The sequence below is a fragment of the Mauremys mutica genome, chromosome 20 (assembly GCF_020497125.1).
Source record: "Mauremys mutica isolate MM-2020 ecotype Southern chromosome 20, ASM2049712v1, whole genome shotgun sequence".
NCBI classification, from domain to species: domain Eukaryota; kingdom Metazoa; phylum Chordata; order Testudines; family Geoemydidae; genus Mauremys; species Mauremys mutica.
In genome coordinates this window covers 15,493,938-15,519,300 of record NC_059091.1, presented here as the reverse complement: position 1 = coordinate 15,519,300, position 25,363 = coordinate 15,493,938, and the positions used below count along the sequence as shown (strand labels likewise).

General features: G+C 56.7%; 1 protein-coding gene across 10 annotated transcripts in view; it reads right to left on the bottom strand.

Moving 5' to 3' along the window:
• Positions 1 to 25,363, bottom strand: part of PNPLA6 (patatin like phospholipase domain containing 6) — a 67,650-nt gene that overhangs the window by 23,364 nt on the left and 18,923 nt on the right. For 8 of the 10 annotated variants that reach the window (XM_044995778.1, XM_044995782.1, XM_044995780.1 and 5 more), the window contains exons 4-20: positions 21,999 to 22,086; positions 21,597 to 21,679; positions 18,913 to 19,010; positions 18,319 to 18,459; positions 17,103 to 17,262; positions 16,679 to 16,759; positions 15,970 to 16,098; positions 15,796 to 15,876; positions 14,625 to 14,775; positions 14,171 to 14,254; positions 13,575 to 13,681; positions 12,912 to 13,103; positions 12,034 to 12,111; positions 9,937 to 10,142; positions 9,417 to 9,548; positions 8,547 to 8,751; positions 7,363 to 7,476 (exon numbers count right to left, since the gene is read on the bottom strand). In XM_044995778.1, coding sequence (XP_044851713.1) covers positions 7,363 to 7,476; positions 8,547 to 8,751; positions 9,417 to 9,548; positions 9,937 to 10,142; positions 12,034 to 12,111; positions 12,912 to 13,103; positions 13,575 to 13,681; positions 14,171 to 14,254; positions 14,625 to 14,775; positions 15,796 to 15,876; positions 15,970 to 16,098; positions 16,679 to 16,759; positions 17,103 to 17,262; positions 18,319 to 18,459; positions 18,913 to 19,010; positions 21,597 to 21,679; positions 21,999 to 22,086 — 2,130 coding nt within the window. The remainder of the gene's footprint in view (positions 1 to 7,362; positions 7,477 to 8,546; positions 8,752 to 9,416; positions 9,549 to 9,936; positions 10,143 to 12,033; positions 12,112 to 12,911; positions 13,104 to 13,574; positions 13,682 to 14,170; positions 14,255 to 14,624; positions 14,776 to 15,795; positions 15,877 to 15,969; positions 16,099 to 16,678; positions 16,760 to 17,102; positions 17,263 to 18,318; positions 18,460 to 18,912; positions 19,011 to 21,596; positions 21,680 to 21,998; positions 22,087 to 25,363) is intronic. The other 2 variants (XM_044995781.1, XM_044995786.1) reach the window with 1 other exon arrangement.

Sequence of the window (25,363 nt, the reverse complement as noted above, 5' to 3'; positions counted from 1 at the left end):
ATGCATGGAGGCAAACAATTGCAGCGTCCTGTAAAGCGTTACAGGAACATGAAGAGAGGAGGGACACGCGCGAGGAGAACAGGCAGGACGCTGTGGTCAAGCTCATGGGGGAGCAAATTGACATGCTCCGCTGTATGGTGGATCTAATGCGGGAAAGGCAGCAAGACCACAGACTGCCGCTGCAGCCCCTGTATAATCGCCCTTCCTCCTCCCTAAGTTCCATAGCCTCCTCACCCAAACGCCCAAGAACATGAGGGGGGAGGGGGGCTATGGGGACCCACACACTCAACCCCAGAGGATTGCCCAAGCAGCAGAAAGTTGGCATATGCAAACTTTTGATTTGGTTTCTGGACTTGTCCTTCCCTCCTCCTCCACCCCCGTAACCCAATACCCACCCCCTTCCTCTGGTCTACCTTCTAATTTCTCTCAATGTGTTGTGCAACAAATAATAAAGAAGGGTTTTTAAACAATTGTGACTTTATTTCCATATATATATATATATATATAGGGGGTGGGTAACTTCCAGAGAAACAAACACAACCGTCACACCGTACCCCAGCCAGTCATGAAACTAGCTTTCAAAGCTTCTCTGATGTGCAGCGCACCCTGCTGCGCTCTTCTAATCACCCTGTTGTCTGGCTATGTGAAAATGGCCACCAGGCGAGTTGCCTCAACCTCCCACCCCGCCATAAATGTCTCCCCCTTACTCTCACAGATATTGTGGAGCATACAACAAGCAGCAATTACAATTGGAATATTGGTTGTGCTGAGATCTAACCGAGTCAGTAAACTGCACCAGCGTGCTTTCAAATGTCCAAAAGCACACTCTACCACCATTCTTCACTTGCTCAGCCTATAGTTGAACTGCTCCTTACTACTGTCCAGGGTACCTGTGTATGGCTTCATGAGCCATGGCAGTAAGGGGTAGGCTAGGTCCCCGAGGAGAACTATAGGCATTTCAACATCCCCAACAGTAATTTTCTGGTCTGGGAAGTAAGTCCCTTCCTGCAGCTGTTCAAACAGACCAGAGTTCCTGAAGATGCAAGCGTCATGCACCTTTCCCGGCCATCCTACGCTGATGTCGGTGAAACGTCCCTTGTGATCCACCAGTGCTTGCTGCACCATGGAAAAGTACCCCTTGCGGTTTATGTACTAGCCTCTCCGGTGTGCCGGGGCCCGGACAGATGGAACACATATCCCTATCACCCCGCTGCAGTTAGGGAACCCCAGCACATTAAAGCCATCCACAATGGTCTGCACATTTTCCAAAGTCACTACCCTTGATAGCAGCTGGTCAATGATTTTGTTGGCTAGTTGCAGCACAGCAGCCCCCACAGTAGATTTGCCCACTCCAAACTGATTTCCGACTGATCGGTAGCTGTCAGGCGTTGTAAACGTCCACAGTGCTATGGCCACTCGCTTCTCAACTGTGAGGGCTGCCCTCATTTTGGTGTCTTTGCACTTCAGGGCAGGGAACAGCAAGTCACAAAGTTCCATGAAAGTGGCCCTATGCATACGAAAGTTTCGCAGCCACTGGGAATCATCCCAGACCTGCAACACTATGCGGTCCCACCAGTCTGTGCTTTTTTCCCAGGCCCAGAATCAGCGTTTCACAGCATGAACCTGGCCCAACGCCACCATGATCTCCCAATCACCACATGCCGTGCTTCTAGGAACGTCTGTATCCATGTCCTCATCAGTATAGTAATCTTGCTGTCATCGCTTCCTCGCCCGGTTTTGCAGGTACTGCACATACTGCTGGATAACGCGTGAGGTATTTACAATGGTCAAAACTGCAGCAGAGATCTGAGAGGGCTCCATGCTTGCCGCACTATGGCACCTGCATGGGTAATCCTGGAAAAAGGGCGCGAAACATAGCAGAGCTGTTCGGTTCAAGATGGCCAATAAAAGGTGGTAAATGGTTGTCTTCTATAGCTTCCATGGGAGCCCAAGACAGACAACATGGAGAAATTAGCTAGCGATGCAAGAGCGGGAGAGCAGAGTTTGCGGCGGAAGCTGTGCTGCTCAGTACACGGTGGCCAAAAAAAGGCAGGAAATGGTTAGGTAAAAGAGTAGATAGAAAGACGGGAGGACATGCGAGGTGGATTCATAGTCTGCTGGCAGTATGGAGTCTGCCATAGCTTTCACGGAGGGAGGAGTGAGTGACGACACACACCCAGAAACACCTGCGAGAATGTTTTTGCCCCATCATGCACTGGGATTCAATTCAACCCAGAATTCCAATGGGTGGCGGGGACTGCGGGAACTGTGTGATAGCTTCCCACAGTACACCACTCTGACATTCGATGCTAGCCTCGGTACTGTGAATGCACTCTGCTGAATTCACGCGCTTTAGTGGGGACACACAACACCAAATGTATAAAATCGCTTCCGAAAATTCAAATAGAATAAGTTCAAATTAATTTCACACTGTAGACGTACCCTTAGCCTTTAAGACCAGAAGGGACCATCATGATCATCTAATCTGACCTCTTGCACATTGCAGGCCACAGAATCTCACCCACCCACTCCTGTAATAGACCCCGAACCTCTGGCTGAGTTACTGAAGTCCTCAAATCCTGATTTAAAGACTTAAAATTACAGAGAATCCACCATTTACACTAGTTTAAACCTGCAAGTGACCTGTGCCCCATGCTGCAGAGGAAGGCAAAACCCCCACAGGGTCTGTGCCAATCTGACCCAGGGGAAACTTCCTTCCCGATCCCAAATCTGGTGATCAGTTAGACCCTGCGCATGTGGGCAAGACCCAGCAGCCAGAGACCTGGAAAAGAATTCTCTGTAGTAACTCGGAGCCCTCCCCATCTAGTGTCCCATCTCCAGCCATTGGGGATATTTGCTGCTAGCAGTCGCAGATCAACTACATGCCATTGTAGGCAGTCCCATCATCCCATCCCCTCCAGAAACTTCTCAAGCTTAGTCTTGAAGCCAGTTAAGTTTTTTGCCCCCACTGCTCTCCTTAGGAGGCTGCTCCAGAACTTCACTCCTCTGATGGTTAGAAACCTTCATCTAATTTCAAGCCTAAACTTACTGATGGGCAGTTTATATCCATTTATTCTTGTGTCCACATTGGCCCTTAACTTAAATAACGCCTCCTCCTCCCCAATATATATCCCTCTAATGTATTCATAGAGAGCAATCAGATTTCCCTTCAGCCTTCATGTGGTTAGGCTGAACAAGCCAAGCTCTTTGAGTCTCCTCTCAGAAGGTAGGTTTTCCATTCTTCTGATCATCCTAGTCGCCCTTCTCTGCACCTGTACCAGTTTGAAGTAATCCTTCTTAAACATGGGAGACCAGAACTGCACGCAGTATTCCAGGTGAGGTCTCACGCCTTGTATAATGGTACTAACACGTCCCTGTCACTACTGAAATACCACATCTGATGCATCCTAGGACCGCATTAGCCTTTTTCATGGCCACATAACACTGGTGGCTCATAGTCATCTAGTGATCAACCAATACACCCAGGTCTTTCTCCTCCTCTGTCACTTCCAACTAATACGTCCCCATTTTATAGCAAAAATTCTTGTTGTTAGTCACTAAGTGCATGAGCTTGCACACTGCACTATTAAATTTCATCCCACTTCTATTACTCCTGCTTTCAAGGTAATCCAGCTCTTCTTGTGTGATATTCCAGTCCTGCTTTGTATTGGCAATGTCTCCCAACTTTGCATCATCCGCAAGTTTTATTAGCACACTCTCACTTTTTGTGCCAAGGTCAGTAATAAAAATGTTAAACAAGATTGGTCCCAAGACAGATCCCTGAGGAACTCCACTATAACCTCCCTCCAGCCTGACTGTTCACCTTTCAGTGTGATCGGTTGTAGTCTCCCCTTTAGCCAGTTCCTCATCCACCTTTCAATTCTCATTTTAACAAATAATTTCCTGTGCGGAACTGCATCAAATGCCTTATTGAAATGCAGGTAAATTAGATCTACTGCATTTCCTTTGTCTAAAAAAAGCAGTTATTTCAGAGAAGGAGATCAGATTGGTCTGGCAACAGCTATCTTTTGTAAAACCATTTTCTATTTTATCCCAATTACCATTAACCTCTATGTCCTTAACTACTTTATCTTTCAAAATTTGTTCCACGAACTTGCATACAATTGAGGTCAAACTAACAGGCCTGCAGTTTGCTGGATCACTTTTTTTCCTTTCTTAAAAATAGGAACCATATTAGCAATTCTCCAATCATAGACACGATCCCAGAGCTTACAGATTCATTAAAAATCCTTGCTATTAGGCCTGCAGTTTCCATGTACCAGTTCCTTTAATATTCTTGGATGGAGATTATCTGCCTCTCCACTCCCAGCTTAAACTTTTTGAGTTTGACTTCCACCTTGGATGTGATAATTTCTACTTCCATATATTCATTCCCATTATCCACTCTGCTGCTACCTCTAAGGTCCTCATTACTCTTATTAAAACCCGAGGCAAAGTATTTATTTAGGAGTTGGGGTTGGGCCAGGGCCATGCCCAGATAATCTTTAACCTCTACCCCATCCATAGTGCTTAGCAGCTCCACTTCTTCTTTCCTTGTTTTCTTCTTATTTATATGCCTAAAGAACCTTTAACGTTGGTTTTAATTTCCTTTGCAAGGTCCAATTGTGCTTGGCTTTCCGCAGTTCTCACTTCTCCCCTACACTTTCTGACCCCCCAGAGGTCGCTTTCCTCGCTGATCTTTCCCATTATCTATTCCTTATAGGCTTTCTGCTTTCTCTTGATCACCTGTTTGAGCTGCTTGTTCATCCAGCGTGGTCTGCAACCCTTCCTGACAAAATTGTTCCCCTTGCCTGGGATGCAGGCTTCAGAGAGCTTCTGAACTTTGACAAAGTAATTCCACGCCTCCTCCACATTCAGATCCTTGGGTTCTTCAGTCCAGCCCATGTCCCTAACTAATTCCCTTCATTATTAAAAGTTTGTCCTTTTGAAATCAAGGCTCCTTGGTGTGGATCAATTTTTGTTTATCCTTCCATGTAGTTTAAACTGAATTAGCTCATGATTACTCAAACCAAGGTTGTCTCCTGCAAACAGCTCTTCTACAAGGGCGTCATTGCTCACCAATATCAAATCTAAAATGACATCGCTTCATGTAGGTTCGGTGACTGTTTGGTGAAGAAATCTGTCAGTTATCACATCCAGGAAAACCTGGGCCCTGCTGTAGCACTTGTTCTCCAATCTATCTCCGGGAATTTAAAGTCTCCCATAATCATAAATCCCAGTAGTATTTATTTCATTAAAAACATTGAAGAGGTCTTTATGCAGATCGGATCCTGGGGGTCTGTAGCACATCCCAAGCACTGTCCCAGGGGAATCTCTGGTTGCTTCTTCCCCAGAATGATTTTGGCCCAAACAGTCTCTGTCTTATCCATTCCATCACTTCTAATTTCTTTACAGGCTACTTCATCATTAACAAACAATGCTACTCCTCCACTTTTGCCTTTGTTTTGGTCTTTCTTGAACAGCACATACCCCTCAATCCTTGTACTCCAGTCATGCTGTCATAAACATACAACTAAAGGTAGCATAAAATCCCTCCTTTACCTGTAAAGGATTAAGAAGCTCAGATAACCTGGTTGGCACCTGACCAAAAGGACCAATAAAGGGAGAAGATACTTTCAAATCTGTGGGGGAAGGTTTTTGTTTTGTGTTCCTTTGTTCTCTCCAGGTCAGTGAGGAACCAGGGCAGGGAAAATACATCTCCCTAAGCCATATCTGAACGAAGCATCTAATATTACAGAAATAGTAAGTAATAGCAAGGAGATGCGTTAGATTATCTTTTGCTTGTGAATTTTCCCTGTGCTATGAGGGAGGTTTATCCCTGTTTTTGTAACTTTAAAGTTTTGCCTAGAGGGGAAATCCTCTGTGTTTTGAATCTTTTTGTTACCCTGTAAAGTTATCTTCCACCCTGATTTCACAGAGGTGATTCTTTTATTTTTTTTTAAAAATAAGCTTCTTTTAAGAACCTGTTTAGGACACTGAAAAACAAAGACGCAGGGGGTTTGATCTGTGCTCACTTTGTAACCAATTGGTTAGGATATTATTCTCAAGCCTCCCTAGGAAAGGGGGTGTAGGGGTTTGGGGGGGAATATTTTGGGGAAGGTAGGCTCCAAGTGGCCCTCCCTGAATGTTTGTTTGAAATCACTTGGTGGTGGCAGCGATACCAAGGGCAAGGAAGGAATTTGTGCCTTGGGGAAGTTTTAAACCTAAACTGGTAGAAATAAGCTTAGGGTTTTTTTCATGGGGTCTCCACATCTGTACCCCAGAGTTCAGAGTGGGGAGGGAATCCTGACACATGCCTATTCCTCCAGGTTTCTGTTATCCCTACAGTTTCTGGTTTCACTTCCTGCATCAGTAGCTCTAGTTCCTCCATTTTGTTACCCAGCCTCCTTGCACTGGTGCACAGGCATCTTAATTGCTGCTGCTTGGCTTCACCCTCATTCCTCACCCAGTTGGATACAGTCATTCTGCTTCCAGTATCGCCTTCCTGACTGGTATCAGCACTGTCCTTCCTCTTAATGTCCATTTGCCTACCCACTGCTGGTCCTTTCTCCATTGCTGTGTCTTCTCTTTCTTGATTTTCCTCCAGGTCAATATTAGAATCAGGCATGGAGATTACATGAGCATCTCCTAACCATCTCCTGTGAGTTCCTAGTTTAAAACTCTTTTAATCAGTTGCACCAACTCCATCCCAAAAGGCTATTTCTGTCCCTGCTCAGGTTTTGGTCCCATGAGAACAGTCCTCTGTTCGTGAATGCCTCCCAGCAGTCAAACATCCCAAAGCCCTCCTCATAGCACCACTGCCTGAGTCATCTATTGATCATCTTAATCTTGTTTTGCCTTCACTCTCCTCCTCTAGGGAAGGCAGAATCCCACTGAAGATCCCCGGAGCCTCCATTTCCTTAAGCATCTTCCCCAGCCTGGCACAGTCTCCCTTGATGGGAGAATCTAGTGTCATTTGTTCCCACATGAGGGACAATCAGTGGATTCTTTCCTGCGCCCCATTAGGATCATTTTCAACCTCAGGTCCACATCCCGAATCCTAGCTCCTGGCAGACAGCACACCCCTCTGTGCTCCAGATCAGCTCTGGTGACAGGACTGTCTGTTCTTCTTAGCAGGGGAGTCCCCAGACATGTAGACCTGCCTCCTCCTGGCGGTGGTGTGATTCTCAGGCCTAGCTCTTGAACAGTTTTCTCCCCAAGAAGACAGCTCTTGCTTCACCACAACTTGCCCCCACCCCAGCCTGCCCTTGCTTCAAGAGCATCACCCACGGCATGGCCAGCTGAGGCACTGGGATGGGCTGTTTCCTGCAGGGAGGAATGGCACCCACCCTGCCCTGGTACCTGGGGGTATCTGCGCTTAATGTTGTTCAGGGTGCCCTCGGGCAGTTTGGCCAGCTCTGTGTCTCTCACGGCATGGACGGTGGTGGCTCGGGGCTGTCGGGTCAGGGCTTCCACCTAGATAAGAGCACACAGGCCACATTAGAGACTGGGAGGGGAGTCCTTTGCCCTCCCAGCCCAAGGCTGCCTGGCATCACAGGGAGAGGCACCTGGAGAGGTACAGAACCCAGGCATCCTGGCTCTCTGTTCTAACCCACTAGCACAGGGGTGGCCAAACTGTGGCTCTGGAGCCACATGCGACTCTTCAGAAGTTAATATGCGGCTCCTTGTATAGGCACCAACTCTGGGGCTGGAGCAACATTCCAATGTGCCAGGGGGTGCTCACTGCTCAACCCCTGGCTCTGCCACAGACCCTGCCCCCACTCCACCCCTTCCCACCCCCTCTCCTGAGCCTGCCATGCCCTTGCTCCTCCCTCCCCGCCCGCCCCAGAGCCTCCTGCACGCCATGAAACAGCTAATTGGGAGGTGGGGGGAGGGAGGAGAGGCACTGATGGGTGGGGCTGCTGATGGGCGGGAGGCACTGGGAGCGGGGGTGGGGAACTGATGCAGGGCTGCTGACATATTCCTGTGGCTTTTTGGCAATGCACATTGGTAAATTCTGGCTCCTTCTCGGACTCAGTTTGGCCACCCCTGCACTAGCCCTTCCCGAGCTGGGAAGAGAACTCAGGAGTCTTGATGCCCAGCCCCACCCTCCTCAGTCCAGCCAGGAGACTCCTCTGCCAGTCTCCAATACTAGGCCAAGCCATGTCCCAGGAGCAGCCAGCAGTGTAAGAGCATAAGGGACAGTCGCTGGCTGGAGGTGGAGTGCCACTTACTAGCAGCAGAGGGTGATGATCTGCCCAGCACCCAAACCAGGAGGGTCTGGAAGCAGGGAATGGACACTGTACCCTCTGGCTGCACCCTTGGAGCAGCCTGGCCTGAGCACCCGCGACTTTCAGCTGCTCATCACCACAACAAGCCTAAGAGGGCCCCACCTATCCACCCCACCCTGCTAGTGGGGCCCACCTACCACCCCAGCGCTGTCTGCAGAGCTTGGCCCCATCCCCTTGGCCCCATCACAGAGCAGTGATAGGGTCTGGTCAGGTGGGGACACCCCCACCCAAGCAGTGCCCTAGGAGGAAGCTCACCACTCCAATGAGGTCACCACGACCGTACTCCCCAACCAGCTCCTTCTTGCCATTGCCTTTCTGGATGACAGAGCGCAGGCGCCCATTCAGCACAATGTAGGTGCAGTCCGACTTGTCGCCCTGCCTGGAGAGCACATGCAGCGAGCGGTGAGTCAGCCAGCTGAGCCGATGTCTGCCCCAGGGAAAGTGTCCCCTACCGCCTGGGCTGGGAGAGTGCATGCAGTGAGCAGTGAGTCTGAATGCTGAGCTGGTGTCTGCCCCAGGGAGAGCACCCCCTACACGCTGGGCTGGGAGAGCGCCTGCAGTGACCAGCCAGCTGAGCCAGTGTCTGCCCCAGGGAGACCGCCCCCTACCATCTGGGCTAGGAGAGTGGTGAGTCGGCCAGCTGAGCCAGTGTCTGCCCCAGGGAGAGCGCCCTCTAGCACCTGGGCTGGGAGAGCACATGCAATGAGCGGCGAGTCTGACAGCCCCAGCTGGCACCTGCCCTGGGCTGGGACGCCCCCATCCCCAGAGCACCTGGGCTGCTCTCAATCCAACCAGGAAGGGGTTGAAGTCAGGTCAGTCCAGGTGAAAACCTGAGTCCCATGGAGGGGTCAGAGGCACCTGGGCAGTTCTCACCTGGCCCCTCTGGAAACAGCATGGCTGCTGGCCTGGACAACACCCGCCCAGAGCTCTGGGATGCCTGAGTCATTTATGCTGCAGGAAGGGCATGGACAAGGCTGAGAGTAACAGGGGTGCCCATTACCCTGGCACGGAAGGGGTTAAACACAGCAGGGAGAGTTGGTCCCAGCTGTACCCTGGGCTAGGCGGAGAAGCTGGGGTTTCCCAGCCAGGGTCTCCCAGCAGCCCCGCAGCACAGGCCTCACTCACCTGTACAAGGCCCGTCCAGCCTCCACTGCCATCCAGTCGATAGCAAAGTCCATCTGGCGCACGAATGGAGACATGCGTGCGGCCACAGTATGGGCGACACTCAGCACCACACTGGGCTGTTCCCGCATGATCCTGGGGAGAGAGCAGGCAGCTCGTCAGCGCACAGGTGGCCCTGTTGCTGCCAGTGTGCTGCTGACTGCAGCCGCCCCATCCCCGAGTCACCCCACCTCCTCTGGAACAGAGCCAGCCAAGAAAACATGGCACCAGGACAGATCACAGCCCAGGGCAGGAGAATTCAGGCCCATGCAACAAGTGCACGATTGGAGGACTGGGATATGGGGCCTTTCCCCTCTAGGGAGTGGCAGCTCCCATCCAGCCCCAGGGCAGGGGATTGGAATGGGATACGGTGCCTTTCCCCTCTAGAGGGCACTGGCCCAGGGCAGGGCCACCAGTCTAGATGGAAGTGGGGTGGGAGGTGGGCAGAGCCTGCCCACAGGATAAGAGGAAGGGGGACACCAACTCGTAGAAGTCCGACTTGGAGATCTTGAGGAAGGTGCAGTCACGGTTGGCCTTGATGGTGAAGATGAGGGGCTCCCCGGTCAGCACAGCCAGCTGGCCCACCATCTCGCCGGGCTGCGTCAGGAAGAGGCACACATCCTCCGCCTTGTCGATCATGCGCTGGTAGACATGCAGGCAGCCCCACAGCACAAAGTGAAGGCTGACGTCCTGTTGGAGGGGGAGTGGGGCGGAGGATAGAGAGGAACGTCAGCCCCAGCACCAGGGTGAGGGGCAGGCCTGCCCCCAAGGTGCGCACCCACAGACAGGCTGCCAGGAGACCTGGGGGACAGCCTACAGCTCCGGCTGAGCCTGAACTCTCTGGAGCACCCCACTAACCTCAGCAGAGCCACAGCCCAGCATAAATACCCCCAGCTCCATGGGAACCAACCCCTCCCCATATTCCCTAGTCCTGACTCCCAGCACCCTGGATATGCACCTGGCTCGGTGCGGGGTGGGGGCCTGCCGTCCCACCTGCCCAACAGCCATGCAGCCCTGGGGCGGGGAGGGGCGCACGCGGAAGAAGTCTCATCTGGCCCCTGGCGAGGGTGCTGCAATGGGCTAACAAGGCGCAGAGGGAAGGGGTGGGGTGCTTGGGGCAGGGCACTTGGGGGCAGCAGCCCTTGGATCTATTTGTTAGGAGCTGCGAAGAGGGCTTCAAAGCCAGCTGGAGAGAAGCGGCGCTTTGAAGGGAAAAGCCCTGCTTCTCTCCGGCCACTGGCTGCGCGGCTGCCCCTGCTCCTCCTGAGTCCTCCAGCCACACTGCACAGAGCCACCTGCACACTCCCTGCACCAAACAGGAGCTCCCTCAGGTAAGTGCTCTGCACCTCCTGCCTGCCCCAGCCCTGAGCCTCCTCTCACACCCCCACCCTGAGCGCCCTCCCGCACCCTAACTCCCTCCCAGACCCTGCACCCCACCCCGAGCACCCTCCCACACCCCTAACTCCCTCCCAGACCCTGCACCCCACCCCGAGCACCCTCCCGCACCCTAACTCCCTCCCAGACCCCGCACCCCACCCCGAGCGCCCTCCCGCACCCCTAACTCCGTCCCAGACCCCGCACCCCACCCCGAGCGCCCTCCCGCACCCCTAACTCCCTCCCAGACCCCAGACCCCCACCCCGAGCGCCCTCCCGCACCCCTAACTCCCTCCCAGACCCCACACCCCACCCCGAGCGCCCTCCCGCACCCCTAGCTCCCTCCCAGACCCCGCACCCCACCCCGAGTGCCCTCCCGCACCCTAACTCCCTCCCAGACCCCGCACCCCACCCCGAGCGCCCTCCCGCACCCCTAACTCCCTCCCAGACCCTGCACCCCCAGCCTGAGCCCCAGGAGTAAGCCAGGGGTGCCTCCCCACCACAGTACAGTACTGTACAGTACAGTATATAAAGCCTTTTGTCTGCCCCCAAAACATTTCCTTGGAACCTAACCCCCTACATTTACATTAAATCTGATGGGAAAAGTGGATTGGTTTAACATTGTTTTACTTAAAGTTGCATTTTTCAGGAACATAACTACAGTGTTAAGTGAGGAGTTACTGCACAATTGACCGGGGGTAAGTGACTAGTCCGTTGGGTCAGGGAGTAACCTGAACACTGCTGTGGTTCTTGGTGTAAGGGCCCATCTGTCACAAAGGCCGGCTTGCCTGGGTGGCAAGCTAGACCCAGGTGCCCCAGGGCACTGTCTGACTCCATGGTAAGGCTGTTACGGTGCTTTAGGAGTTCATGTGTGTTACGTGGTGAAATCTTTACAGAGCACGTTGCCAGTTTGGGGTTTGTGCCCTGGTTTGTACAGTCTGCCCTGAGGTTGGCACACACCTTCGTGAGCCACTCCAGGCAGCTTGGCAGTCCCACTGCCCTGCTCCTCACGCAGCCATCAGCACCGGTGCAGAGTGGGTGAGGTGCCCCCACCCCAGCAGGCAGCACGTCCTGCCCACTCCACACTGGGGCTGCCGCAGGCCAGTGGGGACCAGGCCCCAGAGAGACAGTGGCAGCACCAGCTCAGAGCACCTGCTATCAGTGTCGCCCCATGACTGCTGGGCACTGGCACCCCCCTGGCACCTACCTGGTCCCCCTGGCGGGCGATGACTGTCCCGGCCTTGGCGTGGTGCAGCAGCACCCGGTTGTTGAGAAGGGAGGGGTCCTGTGGGGAGAGCAGCAGTGAGGGACCAGGCAGAGCACCCAGCAATGGGGGCGGAGTAGCTTGCAGGCAGGGCCCTAGCAGTGCTGAGCCCTGCTGCACCAACTGGGACTGCACAGAGCTGGCCTCCATGCTGGGGCCTCCCCTCCAGCCCTTCCTGCCCCTGTGCTGGCCTGGCGGATTGGCCAGACCCTCCCAGCATAGACAGGGCAGCTCAGCCCTCCCCACCTGGGAGCCCAGTGTCCATCCCACCCTGAGCCACCCCCTCCCCCAAGGACCGAGAATCCAGGAGCCAGACACCCCAGCCCAGCTCTTCCACGGAGCCTGTGCACCGGAACAGCCCAGGGCCAAGCTGGAAGGCAGCAGCTGTGCAGCCCACAGCAGGACTGGCCACAGCCTGGCTGACCTGTGGCTCTGGAGGAGGGAGAACGTACGGCATGAGGAGTCCCTCAGGCATGGCCTCCAGAGCCAGAATAACCCCAGACTCCCTAAGGGCAGCTGGAGCTCGCAGGCACAGCCCAGGGACAGACACCCCAGCCCTGCTCTTCTGCACCGGAGCTCACCCGGCCCTTCCCCCAGGCATAGCCCGGGGACTCACCCGGCCCCTCCTACCCCCCCACCCATCCCCCAGGCACAGCCCGGGGACTCACCCGGCCCCTCCCCCCAGGCACAGCCCGGGGACTCACCCGGCCCTTCCCCCCCAACCCCCCAGGCAGACCCCAGGGAACCGCCCTGCCCTGACCACATCCTGGGAGTCCACCCTGCCCTGCCCCCCATGGCTGTGCCCCTCACTGCCCCTTCACCTCGATCTTCATGAGCTTCACCAGCTCCCGCTTGGCAGCCTCAAAGATGGCGCTGGTCTGGCGGCCCTGGTAAGGCCCAAAGGGGCAGGCGCCGCCTGCCGAGTCGTCCTCGCAGTAGTTGTAGTGATAAGTACCGGGGGGCTGCTCCTCCACCATCACTGACCTGCGCTCCTTGGGCTCCTGGGAGACAGACTGCAGAGACGGGGGTGGACACTGCCACAGCCTCTGGCTCTGCCCCCGGCCACTGCCCAGACCCCAAAGGGCACATCCCCATTCCTTGCAGTGACTCAGTTCTGCCTGGGCTTTTGCCACCTGCCAACCCTGCTTCAGCCCCCCTCCCGCCCCTCCTACTCTGTGCCCAGCTGCCAAACCCCCATGCTTCTATGCGGGCACACCCAGGCTGTTTCTGGTAGCCACAGAATTGCCAACCTGCTGCCTGACGGCCGGCTCTGCGCTGTCCTGGACAAGGGAGTGTGACAGAGCACAGGCCGGCCCCACCCCCCAGCGGGCAGTGCGCCTTCACACCCCTTTGTGAGGAGCCTCTGCCCCACACTAGACCCCACTGGGCACCTTGTGCCTTGGGAGAGAGCAGCCCCAGCTCTGCAGCTGGTTGGAGGGCATCCAGCGCTGGCCCAGTCAGAGAGGTGTGTGTGGGGGACCTACCCGGGAGAAGGAGGCCATGGTGCCGGTGCTCTCCTCCTGCAGCGACACAGAGATCCTGCCACGCTCATAGGCCATGTCGAAGTCTGAGCGGGGACCCTTCTGAAGGCCTGCGCAGGAGAGAAGCCGGGGGCAGCGCTCACTGCAGAGCCAGGCTGCCGCCCCTCCCCACCGGGTGCCCAACACAGCCAGCAACGCAGAGGTCTCTGTCCAGGCCAGGCTGCTCAGCGCCTTTGTCAACAAGGGCCCAGCTTAGCCCAGCACTTCCCCCTCGACCTTTCTTCACTACCATTCCCTAGGATGCCCACGTCCTGGAGGCACGTCTCATACCCTCCGCCTGCCCCTGGTCCCTTGGCACGTGTGGCCTCTGGGCTCTCCCCAGTTGGTTCCAAACCCCGAGTGCCCCAAGCCTGCTTCCTGCAGTCTAACTCCTCCCAGCTCAATTGGGGCAGCAACCACCATCCCTATTGGCCAGGCAGCAACCCCACCCTGCAGCAGGGCAGGGCGTGCGCCAGGAGTTTCCCCACCATCGCCTGCTGCCTCAGGATCCCATGGGTCCCATCCCACACCTGGCCCCATCCTGGGGGAGTTCCACTCACCTGAGATATCAACTGGCATGGAGATGCAGCGGCTCAGCAGTGGCACTGAAGAGGGCTCCAGGGACCCCAGCTTGAGCTGATCAGCTGTGACGGTGACACACACATCCTGTTACACTGGCACAGCGAGCACAAGGAGTCCAGAGCCTCCCCTGCCCTGGGTCAGACCCTGCAGCCAGGCCACCTCCAGGGGCAGGATTGGTGCCAAGAGCCACTCCATAGCTGTTGTAGCATATGGACGGTGTGGACCAGTTCCATGCAAGGGGAGTGCCAGGGACAGGCAGCACAGTGTGCCCCCTACCAAGCCTCCACCCCGCTCCCTGCAGCACAGCACCCCGTACTGAGCCCTTCGGCACCCATGACTTCTTCCACTCCTGTCCAGTCCATGCCCAGCTCAGTTGATCGGAGAGGGAGCACAGCTGCTGCGTTCCCCTTCCTGAGCCAGAGCAAGCCTTACCCAGGTCCTTGGCGCTGGCATCTGGCTGCCTCCCAGAGCTCTCCTTATGGTCGTCAATGGAGGAGATGCTGATGACACGCTTGCTGTGTCTGACAGGGCTGGTGCGCGAGGCATGGCTGGGCTGGGGGAAGAGCCTCAGCGGCTGCATCTCCTGCAACAGACATAGCTGGCATCAGCACCAGGCAAGGCTAGGCAGTGCCAGCCTGGGGACCAGCCACACCCACCACTCAAGACCAGTAGGGGCCATTCAAAGCATCTTGTCGGACCTCCCCCATCATGCAGGGGGCAACACCTCCCTCAGCGAGTCCTGCCCCCACCCCAGAGCAGAGCTGAGGGAGAGTGGGCAGGACAGGGATGGGGACGGGCACAGGGACGGCTTGGCTCCCCTCACTTGGCTAATGGCCCAGGAGGGAACATGCTCCATGCCAGCAGCCACATGGCTTGTGTGGGGGAGATCTGTGACCACCGAGCCACATAATGTGGGAGAGGCCAGATGTGCCACTGTAGACAAGGAGAGCGCAGAGCCCAGGGCGCTAAGTGCTGCCGCCACACAACGGCCCCGCAAAGCTTGCTCTCGGGCTGCTGACTCCCTGGCAGCTGGGGCGCAGGGGGTCACAGCGACGGCCCAGTGACCCATCTGAATGCTGGGCTGGTTCCTCTGGCATCAGAAGACGGACCCGGCTGTTCCCAGAGGCCTTGGCTCCACCCTGAGCCAGGTGCTCCACCCAGCAAGGCAGGGAACGCTGCTCCAGCAGCCAAGTCTGAGGGCAGAGCAGGGCTGTGCCGGGGGAGGGGCTGCTTGGGCGCAGGATTCTCCACCTCTCCAGAGCCACCAGGCCGGGTGTTAAGGCCTCTCGCTGTGACTTGCTGCCAGCAGGGGGCACTCTGCCAAGCCCTGCTCCATCCCTGCTGCACCGGGATCCCCCCCTTGCAGACACAGGGACTTTCCTCGGGGTGGGGGGGGTGCGGTTCTAGCTCTTTCTGTCCCCTCCCCAGCCGGGTGCCGGCCTCCAGCCCCGCTAGTGGGACAAGGGTTTGGACACTGGCCCAAGTCTGGCCCAAACTGCCATGGGCAGGAGGAACCGGGGATGGGAAGGACGAAGGTTCTGGTGCAGGGAGCAGGACCCACCACTCCCATGGGAGGAGCTCCAGGGCTGGGCCCATCACTCACGTGGCTGAAGAGTTCATTGGTCAGCCCCAGGTAGTTGTGCAGAGCCAGGAAGGTGACCCGTTGCAGACGCACCATGATGATCTGGAAGGGAAGGGGAGAGTCTGAGTGTGGGGGGCATGATGTGGGGGAGGGGAGGGCATCAGCATGTGGGACGGGGGCTGAGGCCGCACTCACCTGCACCACCCGCACCAGGCTCTCGGGGTACTTCTCAAAGACGGCAGAGAAGGCCTCGACCGGCAGCCGCAGCACTGTGGAATCCTCGCCTGCCCGTGCAGACACGGTCCGGTATGGCCGCTGGTGCCCCTGTGTGAGAACCAGGTGCCCATGGATCCCTGCACCAAGGCTGGGGTGCCCCCGCCTCCTCCTTTGGGTAGAGCAGCCTACCAGTGGGGGGCACTGCCAAGGACAGCCAGGGATCTGGGGGGCTACCCCACGGCTTCAGGTCAAAAGGTCCAGAGAGCAGCCTACAGCCACGTTCACCCGAGCCCAGCAGCCAGCCAAGGCCGAGACCCAGGGCCAGTGGAGGAAAGGTTAACCTCCTCTAGACTTTGTGTGGGGGAAGGTGGTAAGCACGGGGGAGGGTGATGGTGGCATATCACCACCTGGGACCCAGGCTGCTGCCAGGGACGGGGGGTCAGGTGGGCTTAGCGCACACACATCCCACAGGGCCTACCCAGATTTAGCTTTTTGTTAGGGACCCAGGGTTAGGAGAGCAGGGGGTTGTGGATTGAGATTGAGGGGCATGAGCAGAACTGGGGGGAGCCCATGGCTGCCAATCACTCAATGAGCTGGACTATTCACTCCAGCACCAGAGGGGCGGGGGAGTGGGATGGGTGGGACGGGGCCAGCTGGCCAACAGGAGGTGGAGGGACAGGGCTGGTACCGTGATGACGTCAAGAATGCTGAGCAGGCTGTGCACGCTGTCCCCAGGGAACACCTCCTTCACCAGGGTCTCCTTCCCGTCCTGCAACACAGCAACACCCTCCTTAGGGGGCCCCCCCAATCACCCACCCTCGCTTGGCACCAGGCTCTGTGGAGGCCTGCTCGATGAGCCCCTCCCTGGAAGGGAGGCAGCCCCAGGGCAGGGCTGCTTGGCAGCTGGCCTCAGCCATTGTGTCCCATATGCCCCTCTGCCCCAAGGTGTCCCCAGGTGCAGGGGACCACCCAGCCAAGGGGTGCAGAGCACTGGGGCCACAACCAGCCTCCCCAGCTGGCTTGGGGCAGGAGGGGTCGCTGGTGGCTGCTGGGCAGACAGGTGCCTCCAGCAGATGGACACGGCAAAGTGGGATGGGACAGGCCCCCCTCACCTGCTGGGTCAGGAAGAGCTCCAGCTTGCCATCCTGCACCACGTAGATGCTGGTGTCGGGCTGGCCAGGCCGGAAGACGTACTCGCCCTGTTGGAACTGCTGGAAGATCATGTGCTTACAGAGCTCCAGGAACAGCGGCTTCTCAAAATGGCCCAGCACCCTGCAAGGAAGGGCGGGTCACAGTGAGCAGCAGGGGAGCAAAGCCTTCAGCAACTCATGGCAGGGACTTGGGGCTCATGTCATGAGGGACCCTTGGGGCCCTGCCCAAGCTCCTGCATCACATGGGCCAGAGCACCTGCCCAGAGCCCTGCAGGCTAGGCGGGCTCTGTCAGTCATCCTCCCAACCCCCATCTCAATGCATGGGGGAGTGGGAGCTGCCCCAGAGGCACTACCCTGCTCCAGGATCCCAGTGCCCACAAGCTGTCACCCCTAGGAACAGAGACCTCTCCCTGACCCCAAACACAGCCACTTCTGGGGAAGAGTCTGTCTGACGCAATAGCCCCACAGCAACACTGCTGGGATTCAGCCAGGACTAACGTTGTGCTGGGTCCCAACACGAGCCCACAAGGACCAGCACCCAGCATTTGCTCTCACCCGACAGAGGCTACCTCCAGCTCCCCTGCCCTGGGGAGCACTAGCTCTGTATCAGCCAAGAGGGAAGAGTGCTCCCTACTGGAGAACCAGGGCCACCATTCCTGCTGCACCAGAGCATTCTTGGCAGCTCTCCCACCTACGGTCCGACTGGGCTGGAGCCTGCACAGCTTAGACCAGTGGTTCTCAACCTGTGGTCTGCAGACCCCTGGGGTCCACACACTATGCCTAAGGGGTCCACAAAGGACAGGTTAAAAACAGACTGAACAGAATTCAGCTGTATATACAGACAGATTTCCCAAGGAGTCCGCACCTCCGTTCAAAATTCCCAGAGGGATCTGCAAATGAAGAAAGGTTGAGACCCACTGGACTAGATGATCTGACAGGCTCACACTGTGTCCAGGCCACTGTTCAGGTTTTCCCAGGACCATGCTGGGAAATCACTCGGACAGAGTGTTCCATTACACACAGCCAGCTGGCCAGGTCATGGGCTCAGGATCATCTCAGCTCTCCTGGATTTCGTACCTCAGAGGTGCCCGCCCTAGCTCAAGCTTGCTTGCGGGGAGGGGGAAACGTGGCTGCAGCTGAGCCTGGGCTCTGGGCCCCGGTGCATGGGGGCACTCACCGGACGTTCTTCAGCATGTACAGCACCTCGGATGGCAAGTGAGAGTTAGCCACGTCAAACTCAGTCAGATCCGCTTCCAGCACTGAGGGCGGCGGCTCCTTCAGCTGCAGGATGGGCAGCTCCTTCTTGATGCGCAGGATCCTGGGCACAGGGACAGACAGGGGAGGGGATAGACAGGGCCAACCAGAGAGTTGCCTGCAGGGGCAGATTCCCCCACACCCAGGGCAGGAAAGAATCTGCATCATGCATCAAGGAGACAAGACTTGTTCCTGAGCCATGGCCCTCACTCATCCCAGGGGCCTGAGGCCCAAGGGCCTCACACAGGGAGCTGAGCAGCACCATGTCGCAGGCTGGTCTGGTGCCAGTCAACTGCTCTTGGGGTGGGTTCTCCAGGCTGATGTCCAGGCTGGGGTGCAGCTGCTTTGCAGAGCAAGGAGAGGTCAGTCAGTGCTAATGGCTTGGGGGGGTGGGGGGGAGGTGTACCACCCACTCCCACAGCAGGGCTGGGAACATGGGTGCCTCCACTACCCCTCATGGCAGGGCTGGGCCAGCCCCAGTTGTCTCACACCACGGAGGGTGAGCGAACCCACTTACTTTTTGGCAATGTTCAACATCTTGAGTTTCTTCTTCATGCGGGGCCGGGAGGTGCTGGAGATGGTTGTATCCACAAGGGAGGAGGTGGATTGGGACACCTGCAGAGACAGCCCAGGTAAGCCACCAGCCACTCCCGCAGACAGCACCCGCTGGAGCCAGCCATCTGGGTGACAAGATTTGGTGCTCAGCCAGCCATGTGCTGCCAGCGAGCCAGGCAGGAGACAAAGCAGGGAGCCCTGCCAGGACACCACGGCCCCTGGCATCATGTGCCTGGCTCTGTGCCCACAATGGGGAGTCCTCATGGAACTGGCCTTCTCCTGCAGGTCACCCCACCTCCAGGGCCAGCCCTCCCAGCTCCTGGTGCCTGGTTCCCTGCCCCCCTGAATCCTCACAGGCAGTCAGATGATAGGCCTGGGCCAGAGGCCTTTGGAAAGCCCAGCCCCCTGCTGCCTCGCCCCGAGCTGCTCAGCAAGCACCACAGTGGGGACCTGCTGGACAAGACTCCCAGTGCAGGTGACGGGGTCCTGCTCACATCTCTGGGATTAGTGACCCCACAGGACCCTCCCCAGGCCCAGGCTCTGGCAGAGCTATCTGCTGCTGTGCCCCAGTTCCTGGCAACATGACCCAGCTGGGCTGCGGCATGTCCCCGACAGGAGCCCATCTGCCACTGCTCCCAGCGGGAGTTCACTCCCCGCCCCTAGCTCTGCCCCAGCTCACCCTCACTGCTTCCTGCAGAGACAACCAGCACCAGGAGACCCACCTCTGCATCCCAAACTGACCCATGAACACCCCCCCGCCTCTGGGCCAGCGCTGCCTCTCCTTTGCCCCCAGGCAGGGCCAAGTGAGTGGGGGGAGCAGGGAGAAGTGGGGCTGGCAGAGGCTGGGGATGTTAGTGCTTTAGAAACACTCTCCCCACCCTTGGAGCATGGGCCTGGATGGGTCCCTCTCACCAGCCAGACTGTCCCCTCAGGGCAGGTTCCTGGGGGCTTCGCATGCTGGGTTCCTGAGAGCCTGCCCCAGCAGGCTCCTGGCTGCCGGGGCAGACAGCCACACACCCTGCCCTATCTGCTAACCCCACTGCTGTTGTTTAGTATGACAAAGCTCTGTAAGGTGTTTGTGAGCTGTCTGCATTATTCTGCACCTAGCACCCTGGAACAACTACCCCCAGGGGGAAAGAATTCATTCTCTCCCTAGGCCATGGGAGAGCTGGCCAGGGATCTGAGACAGAGTTGCTAGGACTTTCTGGGCTGGAATCAACATATCTGAGCAGCAGACCCTCAGTGCCCGGAGACAGACACCTGGTTCAGAGGCAGATGAGCACAGCGTGGCTGGGTCCGGAGAACAAAACCAGGTGGCTGGGGGGAGAGCCTATGTCTACACTGCAGTAAAAGGCCTATGGCCCAACCCAAGCTGACCCAGGTCAGCTGACTCAAGCTGCAGGGCTAAAAATTGCAGTGCAGACGTTTCGGGCTGGAGTCTGTGCTCTGGGGACCTCCCCTCTCGTGGGGTTTCAGAGCCCAGGCTCCAGCCTGGGCCCAAATGCCTAAACTGTGATTTTTAGCCCTGTGAGCCCAAGTCAACTGGCCCAGGCCCAGCCTCGCAGCTGTGGGTTTTTCATTGCAGTGCAGACTTGTCCCCAGAGACACAGAGCTGACCTGGGGCAGACAAAGGAACAGCTTGGCTTGAGGGAGGCCTGGCGCTGGTCAGCCTGAACCCAGTCTTCACTATTTCTTCTCTGTGCCAAGCTAGGATCTCTCGGAGCCTGTGTGCCAGCTGAGTAATAAACTGTCCCCTTGGCTTGAACAGGCTACTTGGTGTCACTGATGCTCTTCACTGAGCATGGTGCCCCAAAGGACACAGCACAGGCCTCCCCCAGGAGTCTGGCTCAGCCAGATCTGCTGCAGAGAGACAGGCAGGGCTTGTGCCCAAAGACCAAGTTTTGCGCCTATCCTGTGATCCTTGGGACCCATCCCACTGAAGGGGTCACTCTCCCTCCTGTAGCCAGTCCCTTGGCATAGGCCAGACTCTGTGGCTCTGTGACAGGGATGCCAGAGACCAGGCCCACCTGCAATGATTCACCTGCCAGAGCTCTTACTCCTCAGCTGCAGCGTGAGGAGAGGAGGATAGGTTGGGGGCGGTGCCATGGGAGCCACCACCCTGTCCAACACCAGTTTCTAACTGTGATATTGAACTACCCCCAGAGACGGGCCACAGCTGGCCACAGCCAGTAGCGTAGCTGGTGGGATTCAGCGGAAGCAGCTGCTTTCCCTCAGGCTGGCCGGCGCTGCCCACCACATAGCCAGAGGAGCCACGGGGTGGCAGGCCGGCGTGGAAGCCGCGCCTGCCGGCCGGGAAGCTGCACCTGCCGGCCGGTGCAGGCACAGCTGAGCGCTGGGACACGAGCCGGGGACAGGCGGCAGCGCAGGAGGGGGGCGGGGGAGGAGGTGTCTGGTCTGGGGACGTGGCCAGAGGGGGAGCCAAGGGGGGGCACTTTTTTCTGTTTTTTGCTCCCCCTACGCTGAAAACCTGGCTACGCCACTGGCCACAGCCAGGCTTCTGGGCGGGGAGGGGACAGGGATTAGAGCACTACACTGGAGCTGGCAGAGCCATCAACAATTTCACTGCCAGCACCCACTGACTCCCCAGCCTGGGCCAGCACATCGTGCTCTGCCCCAGCCTCACACCTTGCGCATGATCTTGCGCCCGTAGAACAGCACTTTGTCCCGCTTGCGGAATCGATACTTGGGCGTCTCCTGAGTCTGAACCTCTGAGAGAGACAGAGAAAGAGAGAGACATGAAAGGTTACCAGTGCAGGGAACCCGGGGCCCCACCCCAGCCTGCCCCCTTCCCCACCAGTCTGACTCCCTGCTTGCACTCCCCATTGCAACCCACCTCCCAGTCCAGGGAGTGGTGCGGAGGTCTTGAGGGTACAGATGGGTTGCCAGCCCCCTGCTCTAGCTATTATGGTCTCACTGCCTATACAGGCATGCAGACACTAAGCCCAAGATGGCCTGATGGGCAGCAGCATGCCAGAGCCATGGCTGCGAAAGGGGTCAGATTTGCTCCCTGCAGGGATGGGCACTTACGCTTGTGGCGCAGCCTGCGGACCAGCACCAGGATCAAGGTGGCGATGAGCAACATGGAAACACCAACGCCAATCATGACACCCAGCACCTATGGGAAGAGGCATGTTCCAGACCAGGCTTCCAGACAGGCTGCGGGTGGGTCCAAGGCAGCACCAGCCACGCTCCGGGGAACTGAACGGGGCAGGCGAGAGTAGCCCTCACCCTGTGGAGCACTTGTGTGGAGGTGGAAATTCAGTCAATATTTTTATGAGCCGTGTGTGCCTCAGTTTCCCTGTGGGCTTTGTCCTGCCATGCAGTGAGTGGGAAAGGGAAGGCACAAAGTGTCTGACTCAATAAGCCACCTGCCTGGAGACCAGCATCATTCACATGAACTGAACCGATCCTACTGTCAGGGAGCCACAGGATCAGTGCTAGGCCCCCAGCTTTGGACCACTCTCTTGGAGGAACCCCTTCAATGTGGAGCCCCCCAGGGGAGATTGGGGGGGAGGGGCATGTGCAGTTATGCGCCCCCCCATTTCTACCAGAGTTCACACCAGAACCTTTAATTTGTGCCCCGGCCCGAGCAACAGAAAGGCGTCGCCTCTGCCTGGCAGAAATCCAGGAGGGCTCAGGGCAGCGGGGATGGTCTCCGAGTCTGGCTCTCAGGGTGTGTCTCCCTCAAGCAGCTTGCCCTGCGCCAGCAGTGTAGCTCTGAGGGGCTCTGAGTGCTTCACAAGCCGCAGCACTCCGCTGGGAGTGAAGTGGGGATCCCACATCAGAGAGAGGGGGAAGCCTTGGCATTTAACCTCCTGCAGCTGTGTGGGCACATGTGTGTGCAGGGGCTGCACCTGCAGCCCTCAGACCTGGGCCTAGCTGCCTTGTCCAACCTCACAGAGTCCATCCCGGAGCCAGGAATAGAGCGTTAGGGGCTGGGATCCTGCGGCCAAAGGCCAGACAGGACTGGCCAAGGCAGGTTGGGGAGGGGCAGGCAAAGAGCTGTCTCTGAGCTGGGAAGTTAGCCTGCATTGCACTGAAGAAGGCACAGTGAGTGACTGAGGCCGTGCTGCAGCCCACAAGGCCGTATGGCACACTTCCCCGCCCACGTGTCACCTCTGCAGGCCACGTAGCCTCACCGCCTCCTGAGGCTGAACTGCTGCAGCGGCATCAGCACTCCAGCTTCACCCTGTGAGCTCTGCTCAGCTAATCCAACTGAGAGATTCCTGGTAGAGTCCACTCCGCAGGGACCAATGCGCCAGAGACACTCACACAGGTGGGTTTATTAGGCAGCTGGAACCCAGCATGGGAAGTGCTCAGGTCACCATAAGTGTTAAAGCACAGGCAGATCCCGTCAGCTCAGAGCAATGCCCTGCCAGCTGTCTCTGACTCCCTTCCTTAGGCCAAGCAGTGAGAGCTCCCGGCCTCTTCCAGAAGAGCACTCTTTTCCCCCCAGCTCCCACCACCCAGTCCTTTGGTCTCGAGCCAGGGACTCTACTCAGATACCTGCTGAGAGGTGGTGGGGCACTGGTTGCCGGTTGTCAATTTGCTGGTGACCAGGGTTTTCCATTAATATGGGTTGGCCTCAGCCAGTCCTTTCTAATGACCACTTCAGTCCGCTCAGACAGCGAGGACACACACACACAGCCCTCCTCCTCATGTCTCTCAGTCTGCCCTGAGAGCAAATAATCCTTTTCCCTCCACTGGGTAGCCATGCAAAATATAGGGGAAACTGAGGCAGGCAGGACTCAAAAATATTACAAAAAATTCCCATTTCGTCACAACTGCCCCTGTGGTGGAAGATCCCAAAGAGACAACAGAGGCCCAAGGACTGGGCTGTTCACAGTTAAGCCGAGGCAGACTTGGGCATGGGCATGCAGCCTGGCTGGAGACCAAGGGAGGGCAAAGAAACAGATGGCTGCAGGGTGCTTCTGGGAGCAGAGACTTCGAATGGGGAGAACACGAGGATGGAGCTCAAAGGATCAGGATGTGGCACAGCCCTGGCTCCCACCAAGACCAACTGTCCCATGCTCACCTGTCTCATGCTAACCTAAGGGTCCCCAACACCATATTCTAGGTGATGCAGCAATCCGACAGGGAAAACGTCCTCAAACATGACCTCACTGTGAGCAGCAGGGGAGGCTGGAGCCCAGAGGCCCAGACTCAGAGGTGCTGAGGCTGTGTGGCTTGCCCTGCTGAGACAATGTGACCCCTGGGATCTGATGCATTACAGGGGTCACCCCCAGAATGCTCTGCAAAGGGTGCAGCACAGCACAGACTGTGTGAATCAGTAACAGCCGGTCCCAGCATATAGTGCAGCACCACAAGCCAAGCACCTGACCTGCACAGGCTGCGATTGCATTGGCCACATCACAGGGAGGGGGCTGTACTGCAGGGTGCCAGAGCTGTACAGTAGCTGGGCTGGCTGCTCCTTCAGCAATGCTGCCCCAGGCCAGGTCTTGGGAGAGTAGAGAGAGCTCATCCCAGGGATTTCCCTACACCCCCCCGAATTTCCCCAACCCCTCTCTCCCCAGTTTTGTGAACTAGTTACATGCAGTGTTGTGAATTTAATGATTGGAAATTTGAATTGAAATTGAAACATTAATTCACACTTTAAAAGCATATAAAGTGTATCATAAAATGTGTATCTGAAAAAGTATAATAGATTTGAAAAGTATGAACACAGACTAGCTTCCTTATACAGCTGTTGTTTTTTATGACAATGTCAGTACATTTATTTTGGTGATGTTGGCCAACCTAATAATTTCAAATTATGATTTTGTAAGCAAAGTCTAAATGAGCTCTCCCTGACAGCTAGTGATGAGCTGTGGGGGAGAAAGGCTTCAGGACCAGATTAGGCGTGAATATAAATACAATCTACCTAGGTATCCAGCAAACAGAGCTGTGTTGCTCAAGTGATAGATTTTGGCTGGAGCTGTTACAAATCACTTGAATGCAAGGGGGGTGGGGGGATGAGTAAAGGGCAGTGGAACTGTACTTAGCCTGTACTGATTGAGGGTATCAAGAGAGAGGGTGGTGACAGGTGTTTTGCTTGATGATCTGCCTGAGTCACAAATACTATTTGACCTGCCCCCTCCACTGTTTAAAGACAGAGCTGACTAGGCTCCATAGATAGTCTTTTGTTTTGTTAAGTGACCACTACAGCTGAAGTCACTGATAATCAGGTCTATGTGCTTAGCCCTGCTGTGGGACAGTGTTTCCGTGGAAGAGACAGCCCAGTCTGCACTAGCAGCGAGGTTCCCACACTGAGGCTTTGGCTACACTTGCATTTCAAAGCGCTGCCGCGGCAGCGCTTTGAAGCGCTAAGTGTAATCAAAGCGCCAGCGCTGGGAGAAAACTCTCCCAGCGCTGTCCGTACTCCACTTCCCTGT